Source organism: Tetrao urogallus (genome assembly GCF_951394365.1).
Source record: "Tetrao urogallus genome assembly, chromosome: 8".
Lineage (NCBI taxonomy): Eukaryota > Metazoa > Chordata > Aves > Galliformes > Phasianidae > Tetrao > Tetrao urogallus.
Genome location: NC_136821.1, coordinates 3,619,769 through 3,632,321, shown reverse-complemented (window position 1 = coordinate 3,632,321; position 12,553 = coordinate 3,619,769). Strand labels below are relative to the sequence as shown.

General features: G+C 39.6%; 1 protein-coding gene across 7 annotated transcripts in view; it reads right to left on the bottom strand.

Moving 5' to 3' along the window:
- GTDC1 (glycosyltransferase like domain containing 1) overlaps positions 1-10,484 on the bottom strand; it is a gene marked incomplete at both ends in the record, with an annotated part of 111,482 nt that extends 100,998 nt beyond the window's left edge. For all 7 annotated transcript variants that reach the window (XM_079539340.1, XM_079539341.1, XM_079539344.1 and 4 more), the window contains one exon: positions 10,303-10,484. In XM_079539340.1, coding sequence (XP_079395466.1) covers positions 10,303-10,484 — 182 coding nt within the window. The remainder of the gene's footprint in view (positions 1-10,302) is intronic.
- Positions 10,485-12,553: the final 2,069 nt, after the last annotated feature.

Sequence of the window (12,553 nt, the reverse complement as noted above, 5' to 3'; positions counted from 1 at the left end):
CGCTCTGAACACGCTGGTCTTGCACCCATCAATAGATCTCCTAAAGGCACAGGAAAGCTATTAGATTTTTCACTTTTCCTCACTGGGACCTAAGAAAACTGAGAACCATGTGCAAAATATAACTGAACAACAATCCCCTGAAAAATGCTTGCCAGACAGTAATAACAGGAGGTAGAGACATCATAAACATTGTTTTTAAATATGCCTGAATGCCAGAGACCCTATCCAATTCACAATGACCTCCCATGCAACTGTTAATAATGGAAATTAGTGCTCTAGAAGGGCAGATAACTACTTTTTAATAATGAAAATAAACGCTACTCATCATAACATAGCAGGGCACACACAAGACAAGCCTTAGGTTTCCTGCTCCATATTAAAAAAAAATAATTAAAAAAAAAAAAATAGGTGAGTTTTGCCATTTGTAACTCGTGATGCAATCTTGAATAATTACATTACAATCTGTTCTTCCTGTTTTGAAACTCCTATCTCCAACCTCTTCCTAGAGATCTGCTGACTCGGGTAAGACCTGAGATCTGGGTTCAAAGCATGTAAGTCCTGGATGCCTCAGCAGCCACAGAAACTACTGAGGTCTGATTCTGAAGTAGCCTGGGGACACAAGTCCCTCTGCAAGGCCAGCATGAAATCTCACCAGAGGTAGTACTACAGCAAAACACACTGAGCTTGCACAATCTTGAGTAGACAGTAATGCTAACAGTCTAGAGCAGACAGCAATGAGGTCTCTGTATCCAGGTCCTGTACCACATAGGTCTTTTGCCTGCTTTTTTGAAGACATCAACTACAGGGAACTCAAATATAAGGGCTCATTCTAGAGGACCCCAGATGACCCAGAATACTGATGCTTAGTGAAAGTACCAGAGAGCAAAGGGGAAAAAAGTAGTCAGTCACGATTTGCAGAGTACATGGGCTTCTTATTTCCTCCCACGACGGTCAAAAGTCATGCTAAGAAGTTCATAATGCCCAATGGCAATGTTGGGCTAACTCAAATTACCTAATAATTTTCAGGGAGCTCATCAGGACAGGATGAAAAAGACTCATTTGGAGGCTAAAGTCAAAAAAAAAAAAGAACAAACAAGTAAAAGGTTAGTCTGCTACCAGAGATAAAAATACTTCAAAGAGTTGCCAGATGGGGCAAAATAGTGAGGCTATTTGTGAAGAACCCCTGCAGTCACTGCCCTTCACCACCCTATCGACTAACCACATCAGCCTCTGCCAGAGTCACAATGCACTGGACATACTTGGAGGAAAACAGGGCTAAAGCACACATTTCCTTTTTATCAATGGCTACAAGGCAGACAGAAGTTACGTCTGGCACTGTAAGCAGTACGATGGAGCACAGTTCCTTCAGAAATAACATCTAATTTTGGCACATCTACAATTTATTACAGGACAGCAATAGCAAGAGAAATTCTCCTCCTAAATTAATTCAGGAATCATGTCCTTCCAAAAAAATAAAATTAAATAAATAAATAGAAAGATAACTTTTTCATTACAACTACCCCAGCAATTCATCTTTTTTTTTTTTTTCCTTGCATAATTTCAGTATCTCTAGCATTATTTCTCCAAATGCATTTGGCATATAAATTTTTTTAGCTGTTATGTTTTAAATAAAATTGATTAGCAGGAAATTTCTGCATATGCACACTTTAAAATAATTCTGCTCCTCTGGGTTTAAACAGAGATGTCACTACGTATGATAACTGTTTCATGTCTAGTGAGTTACAACTATTCTGTCATAAGTATGAAATGTATTTTGCTCACAAAAGCCAAAGGCACTGTCAAACCTGCAGTACTGTAGAAGAGCAGGGAAAAAATGCCTGCAAACTAACTGCTACTGGATAATGGCCCCATTTATCATTCTTAAATTCCATCTTTAATTAAAAATGGGATATCCTTTCATGTAAATAAAAATTGCGTATGTTCTAACAGGTATAAATTCTTTCTGTAATTTCTGCCAAAAAAGAAGAAAAAGCATGTATTTGTTTTTGATGTTCTGTCATGACTGTTTCTTTCACTCTTTCCTCAAGTTGCTATTACACAGAAGTGCAAGCTGCAGTGTGCAACAAATAAAATGGAAACAGTGAGAGTTAGAACGAAAAATGATGAAGTTGGCAAGGTTAGAAACATAAACAATAAAAAAAATAAGTGCTCTGAAATGGAAAACATTCTTTAAAATGATGGTGTCCACTGGACCATCAGAGTATATGTGCAGGAGGGAGGGAGGGAAAGACACAGACAAAGGACAGAGGCAAGAAAAGGAAAATAGTATCCAGGAGAATAAGGAATCACACAGATCTTCATTACAGAACAAAGAAGAAAAAAGCTTTTTGGTTGCTTTGTGTTTGTCAAGGATATTCCAATGAACAGACAGAATGTATTTTGGTTCTTGATATATATTTTTTTTAAAGGGAGGGTAAATCAACCACCATCCTAATTCGAAGTCTACTGAAGGTACCATTCCCAAGATACTTGTGCTTAGTAGAGCAAGAGGGGAGAGGAGGAGGAAACAAATGGCTCCAACTGCAGTTTTTGGGAGTCAGAAGTCCCTGTTAAATTGAATGCAGTCCAATGCTCCGCAAGTTGGCACATAATCTAACTAGGTATACATTTTATATCTAAGGAAGAAACACCACAACCCACAAAGTTAAGTACTTTATGGGCAAGTTCAGCATTTCAATTTGCACCAGAAGAGTGTTTATATGAAGGGACTCCGACAAGCATCCTCACTTACTGTGCCTCAGCTCCCACCTGTGCAGTCCCCAACACGATGAACTGGGTTCCTTTAGATGAAACTAAACCAAGAGGAGATGCTCCTGGAGAGCATTCAATGCACTCAGGCCACCTCTTACGGACATGCAGTCCATTGGAAGCTGTCCATATCTGGTTAGACAGACAGCTCCCTGAGGGATGGCTGGACCTACAGCCCCATGGTGCTCTACAGCCTCCCTGTAACCCCATTCACCTGCAGTACTTGTTAACATACCGCCTGCCTACACAGTCACATGTGGGTTACAGTTCCAGATCTGGCTGTAATCATGGAAGAACCAAGGAGATAAATGGAGAAAACAGCCTTCAGCACGTTTCTAGAGCAACCTATCTACCCTTTCTCCAGTGTGACCCACTGCCAGAAAAAACACCCTATGATAAACCGTGACACAAGTGACCATTTGAACCAACATTTAAATTACATCCTCTGCATTACATTTAGAAACCTGCCCTTCTGAAAGGTTTATCACTGCCACAACGAGCAGAAGATACCTGCTATACAAGTAGATGTCCAGACACTTCACTACCACAACCCTGGCTGCCCTGCAGCGGATCAGGCTATAAACCACGTTCCTCTAACAGCCCTCCTGTTGAGAACTCTTCTTCACGTTGGGTACACATTAACCCTGCTGACTAATTCTTGCTCTGCTGCAGACTGGCAACTGCACCCATCCCTGGCAACCTGAACAGCAGTGTTCAGAACCGTGACCTTCCATGTGTGTGGGTCAGGCTAATGCTTGCAGAAAGAAAGAAAAAAAAAAGATCACTGGCATTGCAGACCTTCTCCCAGACCATTTCACTATGAATACTTTGCGTCATATAAAGTTTCTTTTTATTATAAATACTTCACTAAATTCAGCCAAGCTCTAAGTACCCATTAAGAAAGGCAGGTATTTGTAACACTGGAATATAAAGTTATAAATCCACATCACGTGCAAACCAAGTATCTGACAACATTTGTGCTCGTTTCTAAGGTACAAAAAGAAAAAAGAAAAAAAAGATTTGGAAAGAAGCAGCACAGAAAAAAAATAAATAAATAAAAAAAAATCAGGATTTTTCTCTTTATTTGATACAAACCACAAGGTCTGTTTCTTCCCTTTGAAAGATCAAATTAGTGTTACAGACCAGAATGACAATGAATCGTAGAAAGCATCATATTCCTTATTATGCAGTACTGTATATATTTGTTATTTGAAAATAGAAATGTAATCTATAAGTAATCTAGAAATAAAATATATACACAGCAACCATTTAAAAGGACAGATAAAATGCTCATTAAAACCCTAAGTGCAGAAATACTGAATCATAATGCACAATTTCATTACATTTTACTGCCAGCAATGTAAATATCAATTCTCCAGGTGATTCATAAAATTCATTTTAGAAAGAAAAATAAGGATTTCCCCAGGCACTCAGGATCATAAAGGAAAAACACATGCTACAGTTTGAAAAACCAGACTGTTCTTTCATTGTCTCATCAGAATATTTTTCTGGAATTTCAGCAAATCTTTTACACATCAAACGGACAACTGCCACCTCGCATTAGTACTGTCTATAGATCATGCACCAATCCCAACTAGCTTCCTTCCCGCTCCCGCACCTCTCCTTGCATTGTGTTAATCATTCTGATCTTATTCATGCCAAATTTGAGATCATATATATACTTCCCTCAACTTCAAAGGGAAGTGGCCTTGATTTAAATTCCTCTAAAAACTCTTTTAACTCTCCAAATTGTGTGTTAGTGCCTAATAGAAGGACCGGAGCAGGGAAAAATGCACGGTGGGCAAATTAAACAACTCAACTTTTTGGAGAGAAGCGTTGAATGTGGGGGGTTTACACACCAAAAAGAAAAAAAAAAAAAGAAAAAAAAAAAAACGTAAAGAAAACCTGTCACTTTTAAAATGAATAGCTACCATCTGCCAGGATTTTATCTGAGGCAAAGTTGATTAATGCAAAGCGAATGTTTAAGATCATATTGCTGTCTCCCTGAATAAATTTCAGGTAGTTCGCTTATTGAATTATTTGTTCCGTTTCTCAAAAGGTGCCTTTTTTTGCTGTTGTTGTTACTAATGTTGGATTCTTTCCCCCCCTGTTTTTACGCAGCCAGACCTAAGAATAAAAGCATTTGCTCTTAGAACATCGCAGAGCTGTGCTGCTGGCTGCCCTGCGCGGTGGCAGCAAGGTAATTAATCTGAGAACAAAGGAGATCCCACCTCCTTCGCCGAGTTGAGGAAAACTTTCGGGCAGCCTCACTGTGACACTGCAGAGAGAATCTTAGCCGTCTGATTCTGAGCAGAGACAAAACACAGCGCCCGTGTTACCCGCAGAACGAAATCACTTTGTGTTTAGGCTTTCCTTAAGCTTTCCTCTGAAGCATTTACCCTCATTTACACAATTTTCCCACTGCCAAAAAAACCAACCAAATTAAAAAAAAAAATTTTTTTAAAAGCTGATTTTTTTCTTGCTTGAAACACAGCAATTTTCTTTTGTCAACTTTAACGACGCACAGATTCACGTAAGCGTTCTAATAAAAATCATGCTCGAACACAGATTTTACACCATTCTAAAGAAGTTTAGCCTGAGAGGTAACATCCCAAGTTTTCCAAACAGATCCGGGTGGCACGAAGCCAGAGCAGACAAAGCCCACTTTTACACGTACATTCCCACGTTACGTACGCTCAGCATCAGATGGCCTCCGAGCTCCCCTCAGCAGAAAGGAATTCACACCCTTTATTCAGGCCAGGACAACCTCCATTATCTGAGGCTAGAGAAGCAGAGGGTATCATCTGCGATACGCCGCAGAACTTCATGCCGTTCCATATGGACGTATATGCTCTTTGCTTACACTCCAAGCTGGCTGGACAAGAGCCAGATTTGGTCAGAAGTCACCAAGTTGTTTTAGCTCAGTACACGGTGCCTGTGTCTTGTATCTCGGTAGGGCTTATTAGTCGAGGCTCAACACAGCACCAGTACGGCCATATGGCCTTCTGGTGCGAAGCGAGCTCACTACCAGCTAGTTCAAAGCGTGGGCAGAAGGAATGGGGATGTGTTTGCACAAGCCCATGTTAAGTAACCTTTGTGAACTCAATTGATTTGTTGGGTTTTTAAGAAATAATTTTTTTAAAAAAGGAAGTTTAGTACCAACGAAATGAAAGAAGCAATGACCCTTTGTGCAGCTAGGGAGGGTAACGAGGAGCTCGAGACGAGGCAGCATCTCCTACACTCGTCTGTCAGGGCAATTTGCCCTTAAAATGAAGGAGGCCCAGGGTTCCTGGTTTGGTTTCTCTACAGCAAGGCAAGCACACTGTGATTGGTATCCATCCATGAGGTTACAAAAGAGAGTCAGTTACAGCCACGTTAATCAAACGTGGTACCCTGTCTTAGGGGATACTGGCTGCTGCAGTTAACCACTAACTCATTTCTTTGTCCCTTTGTGCCACTCAAACAAAATACAAAAGACAACTCACCAACCTGTACCTTAGGGGTACACTCAATACATAGCTGGCAAAAATATGCAGTACATACACACACACGCTTTGTAACCTCCACACCAGCTCACACCAGTATTCTGAGCTCTGTCCCATCTTCAGATATGATGGAGTTGAGCAAGAAGAAAATATACATCAATAACCGATGATATGACATATTCACCTCAATATGAAAGCAAACACCATAAAGTAAGCAAATACAAGTATCAAGTAATTTTTTTTTTAATTTCTAAGTCTGTGGTTGTATTTTGTTTCACTAACATGCTACTCATAAACACTGCTTATTTATTTATTATTATTTAGGACCAAAAGCAGGGAAGATTTTTAACACAGGGAAATTATTCCTCTACCCACGCAGATTACACAAAGATGCCAGTATTTGACATAAAGACATAAGGACACAAGACAGAAGTGTTCCCAGCACAAATAGGCATCTGTGTGTTCAGCCTTAAATGAAATGCCTAAAATTTGCCTGCTTTGCTTCAGTTGCAATCTCCAAACTTTTTCCCCAGGACATACTGCTTACAGGTATTTTTCTGAGAAGAATGCATCTAGCAAACACCAAGTCTCCATGGAATCATTCATACACTGAATTAATCACTGGAACAAAAATTTACAGGATCACCATTTTCAAGAGAACGTTTCCAATGATACCAGTCAATTAGTAAAAGTCACTCTAATAATGCATGTTTTTTTCCTTACAGAAATTTATGAAAGCATAAGATCTGAACAACCCTTAATTGTGATGGTCTTAAAATGTTATTTACAAAAACAAACCAACACGCACATATACATTGTAAACTCTTGGAAGATGACATGTCCTGCTCAGCACCTCCTCAGCACACTCCTCAGATTCCTTCTCAGAGCACTATTAATTGAAACAACGATTTATTTACTTTTTCTCTTCCATAAAACGCAAAAAGCACAGAGTTTGTCTTTAAAATATAGTTGTCAAATATCAGCGGTATATATATACTAACATTTACCCGAGGGGTATTTCAGGGCAAGAGTTTGTTACAAATAAAATCTTTATTCATATGAACAGCTACCTGGGGGGCAGTACTGAATGTAACACATAATATTTATATATGTAGGGTTTTTTGCAAATAATCCAGCAGTGCTATTAAACCAAACTAGAAGCTACGCTGCACTTCAGCCTTTCTGCTTTGCCAATCTAAATCTCATACTGCTAGCTTGCATTTGAACTACATTTTCTGTAGAGAACAGCCTCTACTTAAAAAAATGTGCTTTTTTCCCAGTGTGCCATGTTGATTGCTATGTTTTTCCGACCAGGCCAAGGAGGATGCTCTGGAAAGTTGCAGTTGTACCACAAAGGGAAAATCACCTGAATTACCTGCATGACAATTCAAGAAAGCTTTTGGCAACGCGGCCCCAAGCCTTGCTCCAGGGAGTACGTGCCTGCTCTCCGATAAGCAAGTATTTGCAAGTTCATCACAAACTCACTGGTCACTGCAGAGTATCTCAATTGAACATCTATTACTCTTCAGCTCATGTTCTGCTTCAAAAGCACTTTTTAAGGCTGAACAGCATGCTGAAGTTCACTCAAAAAAGAACAAGTCTGCCTCCTTCCCCTACTACCTTATATACACAGTACTATCTACCTTTTAAAAGGAAGACATACAGCCATCTGCTGCGTACACACACAGCAATATTATCAGACTTGTCAGCATCAGTATTATTTCTCACACGGTGTCCTGAAATTAAGTACAGCTGGAGAAACAAAAATTCACTAACACTGCTCAGTTACCAACAGTTTGCACTTGAGATATCTCTGACCTTTCTGTATTATTAAATGCACAAACAGAAACAAGGTATTTATGAAATGTCATATTTTTAAAACATCGCTTGGAAGAGAAATCTTTTGTTCTACAAATAAAGTCAATAATGTAAATAATGTAGATTTGATATTTCCCACTACCTCACAAGAAGGTTTAAATATTTAAATGTGCAGTTCAAAACATACACTCCTGCCAGTTTGATAATTTCATCTTCACAAGCAGCTACTGCCTGGGAAGCAGATCTTAAATGCTTACCAGTAAGCTAGATATAAAACAATGTTAATTTTAATCAATGATTTTTCTAGTAGGAGAATGTAGTCAGCTTCATTAGGTTGATGCATTTATACTTTCAATTTAAAAAGGACTTGAAACATTCAATTACAAAACAAACATTAAAAATGTGCAGGGAAAGTCATAGAGGGTACTTCTGAACCAGTTTTGCTCTCATCAGTCCTATCAGCCCAAAACCTGCACATGTGGATAAGGTGCACACCTGTGTTAAACACTGCATCTTTGTGAACTTTGACTATTTGATTCTGTCTGATCAAACACTACCAGCAACAGCACAGAAAAAGCTTTCCTCTCCTTAAGATGCTCCATTGGTTAGATCAGATTTATTTGTTGTCAGTAAAGGTTATATTTGCACATAAGTCTATGACAGATTGCAAGTTTATTAACTTCAAGTGAGTTTTCAAGCTGCTGGGTTGTTGGTTTTTTTCTTTTTTCTTTCCTTTTTTTTTGTTTTTTGGGTGTTTTTTTTCTCGTTGCTGGTTTGTTTGGTTTTTTTTCCCCCCATCATTTCCCTCCCTTTCCCAAGATGTGGGTTACTTGACAAATTGGAGTTAAGTTATCTTGGGTCAATGTAACTGTAAGTTAAACTAATGAAGTGTATGTCTATGAGTGATGTCTGATTAGTTTAATACAGTTAGTGCTGGACAGCTTGGGCTGCTGACCTTGAAGGAACACAGATAACATTGCGATGCGTTGGAGGATGTGGTTGTGATACAAGACAAATTTACATAACAGTTTGTCATATATACTCCTCCAAAACAAAATTGTTGCAAAAGGGAAGCAATAAGAAACCAACACTAAATGCCTCGAACAAGACAAATGGGAAGAATAGAATATTTGGCTTGGGATGGCAGCTTATTTGAAATGCAAGCTGGAAGAGAAAAGGTGTACATTTATATGGCATTCCAAGGCAGATTATACATTGTTCAAACACAGCCTTTTACAGCACAATCTATTCTTTCAAGAATCTATTCTTGAAAAGATTGTGCTCCTTCCCCCGTCCATTACCTCTCCTGGCTCCAATCTGGAGTTAAAAATATCAATCCCAGCTCTAAAGAATATCCGTGCCGGTTGGCACATCACCTAGGTGCACCTGGGGTCCTGCTGAAGTTCATCCCGTGGCTGAAAAGCAGATGCTTGTGCTATAACATCCCCGGGCATGAGGAGTCCCTCTCCATGAAGGCACACGGTGAGCCAGGTACTCATACAATTAACTACATGTTGCTTCACTGCCTGCCAGTCATCTCACCATCTCCTGGTGATAAGGTAGGCCAAGCAACATTGCTGCTCTAAAGATATCTTGGTTCTGGAATGACTGATTCTCACCATGAGATAGCTATCTGTTGACCTAAGTAGTCTGCTTTTATCAGTCCAGGTTCTAGCAGACAGAGCTTCGCTTCTTACCTATATGCAAAAAAGACATCCATAGGTGCTGGCACATTGCAGAACTGGACAATCATTAAGATGAAACTGAACCCTTAATCCTCTAGGTCAGCCTGAGTAGTGCAGTGATAAATCAGACTTGCTAACAGGTAACTGGGAAGGTAAGTGAAGGTGAGGAAGCTTGCAGTGATCAGAACCATGCAATCTTTCAACCTCATCTGTGAAACAGTTTAAATCTTCCCTTACTTCTAAATTCACTTAATAAATTTAAAATAAAATGTACATATACATCTTTAAACAAGTAGGCATCTGTATATATGTACATTCTTAAAGACTTTCAAGGACCAGCAACATAAGCTAAAGCATTTTAAGATATTCTAAAGCACTGTAGTGATTTCCCATATTTACACCCAAAGAAGTCAGTGCAATGTGATAAACTTCTTAATGCCCACTGCTAGTCCCTATTTGCCTGTGAATCCACATTTGCATACAGACAACTGAAACTGCAGGTTAAGGCCTCCCTGCCATTTGAGTTTACCCAGCTCCCGGGTTACCTGTAATCAGCACTTGCTGGCACCGTTTGCATGAAGTAAAGAGCAGCAGTCCGTGCTTTCCAATGCCACTTCTTGGCTGGGAGTGTACAGATGACACATTCTTCTTTCAGCTCTTCTTGAAGAAGATCCATCAGCTGTTTGTGGGAACCGCCATAAAAAGCCTCAATGAGAAGAATGCTCATTTTCCCACTGCTTCAACTCTGTCTGAAATCTGAAAAGGACAAAAGAGAAATAATTTACTTTAAAAATGCACAGTATTTGGGTTGGTTGGTTGGTTAAGGATGTTGAAAAAAGCAAAAACTACTACAAGGTCTACCAGCATCTTCATTCTTTCTTTACCTGAAAGGAATCCCTTCATATTAAGTTAATGGATTTACTTCAGAACAATTACAGTGACAAAACTACCACACCTATTTGCTTCAACTCTTACAACTTATAACTTGAAATGTTAAGGGAACTAAAATATGCAGGACTTACAAATACTGTATTTTTTGCTCTGTTTTCAATCAGGGTATTTAAAGGTAGCTTCACTTTGTGGACTTGTAAATGCATCATTCCTCAACAGGTTTGGGGTATGCTCATAAAATGCCTTTATTTGTTTTTATATAGCTTTATTTCTTTCACCGGAGGTAGATAAAACTGGAGAACAACTCAAATACATTTCTGCCATTATTAGCAAGTGCTTTGGCTACCTGAGCTCAGAGGAATGTCTGAGAGCAACCCAAGGACCTCAGGACTCTCTCATCCCTGGAGCAGTGCACCTCGAATCCAGAGGAGATGCAAACCATGCTGCTGTTCTTCAGTGCTCCAACACTGGAAGAGAACAGCTCTGCAGGCTTAAGGAAGCTGTCACATGCAAGCACGGGGCTGCTGACAAACAGGAAGCAAAACGCGTTGCCCAAAGTGAAGGGAAAGATGACTGTTGCTCAGCTTTCATGAGTCACAGACTCGGGGTACCAAAAAGCTGCTCTGTAGATGCTTTGACCAACACCGCCAAATAAAAAAGGTCGCAAACCAAACTCTGAAGATCATTCACCATCCATGAAACCTGTCCAATCAATTCCTTCTCACCAGGGAGGACCATGGTGTTCACTCCCTGCTGACTCAGTGCCTGGGCTCCATGGTTGATGCTGCCTATTGCAGGACACCATGTCTGTTCTGTGTCCCTGCCATTTCTAGTGGTGTCAGGTTGGAAAAGTCCAATCTCTCAGAGCAGGAAGTATTCTGTTATCAGATCTCAGAAAACAAATGGAAAAAAAAAAAATTGTGCAGTGCAGTCGTCAAAAGATCAACTAGCCAGCAACAGAAATCCGAATACTGAAGAAACATAATTAGAGGACAAAATATAAGAAATCTCTAGATAGTAGTTTTGAGTCATTGACCCATCACTGTGCAACAGAGATGTCAAACTCCTGGGTCAATACAGATCAAATAGTAAGTAGGAAAGCATTCATTCTGTGCTCTTTCCTGTCACAATCCAGCCTGGATTCAGGTTATAATTTGTTCTATTACTCACTTTCCTACACTGTTTCAAGTAAAATTATTTTTTTTTAAGCAAACATTTCTTTCAAAAGAAAAAAAAAAACCAAAGCTGTTGTCTGGAAGCAGTGAATTCTCTCTCTTTTGGAGTTTGCTACTTTGCAGGTAGCAAGGCAGATTCTGATCTCTTTTCCACTGACCTAATTTCAGAATCACACTTTTGAAATCACTGGCGTTTTCTGAATTCACAATGATGTAACTGAAATCATAATCCCTACTCCAAAGCCCTTTCGGAACCTGCAGGGTAATAACTGCGAGAAAAACACAAGCTGTGTTGGAATATGCGCTATTCATTGGTAATTAATCATGCTATGCTCGTCATCAAACGTCGCCGTAACTTTAACTCAAAGGATCAGAGGGAAGCGTTTTGCAAATTCAAAAAGGGGGCACAGAGAAGTCTGAAAGTGCCACTGAGTGAGAATGAGTTGCGCTGAATTTGCCAATCAGTGGTATCAGTAATAATTTGTTCGTGAAATATCTGATCAAGCTGCACTCCCCCAGACTGGTTCTGAAACCAGCCCTTATCGCTAGTTTTAGCTGAATCAACAATGTGCTCTCGATTCTATTTCGCAGCAGTTTTCACTGTTTGTTCCTCCCTGGGACAGGAAAAGATGTGTTCAGCTCTCAGGTTTCCCTCCTTCTTACAGACCCTCACATTTAGGTTACACTGCACTCACCCTTCTACCTTTAATAAAAGGTAATTAAAACACAT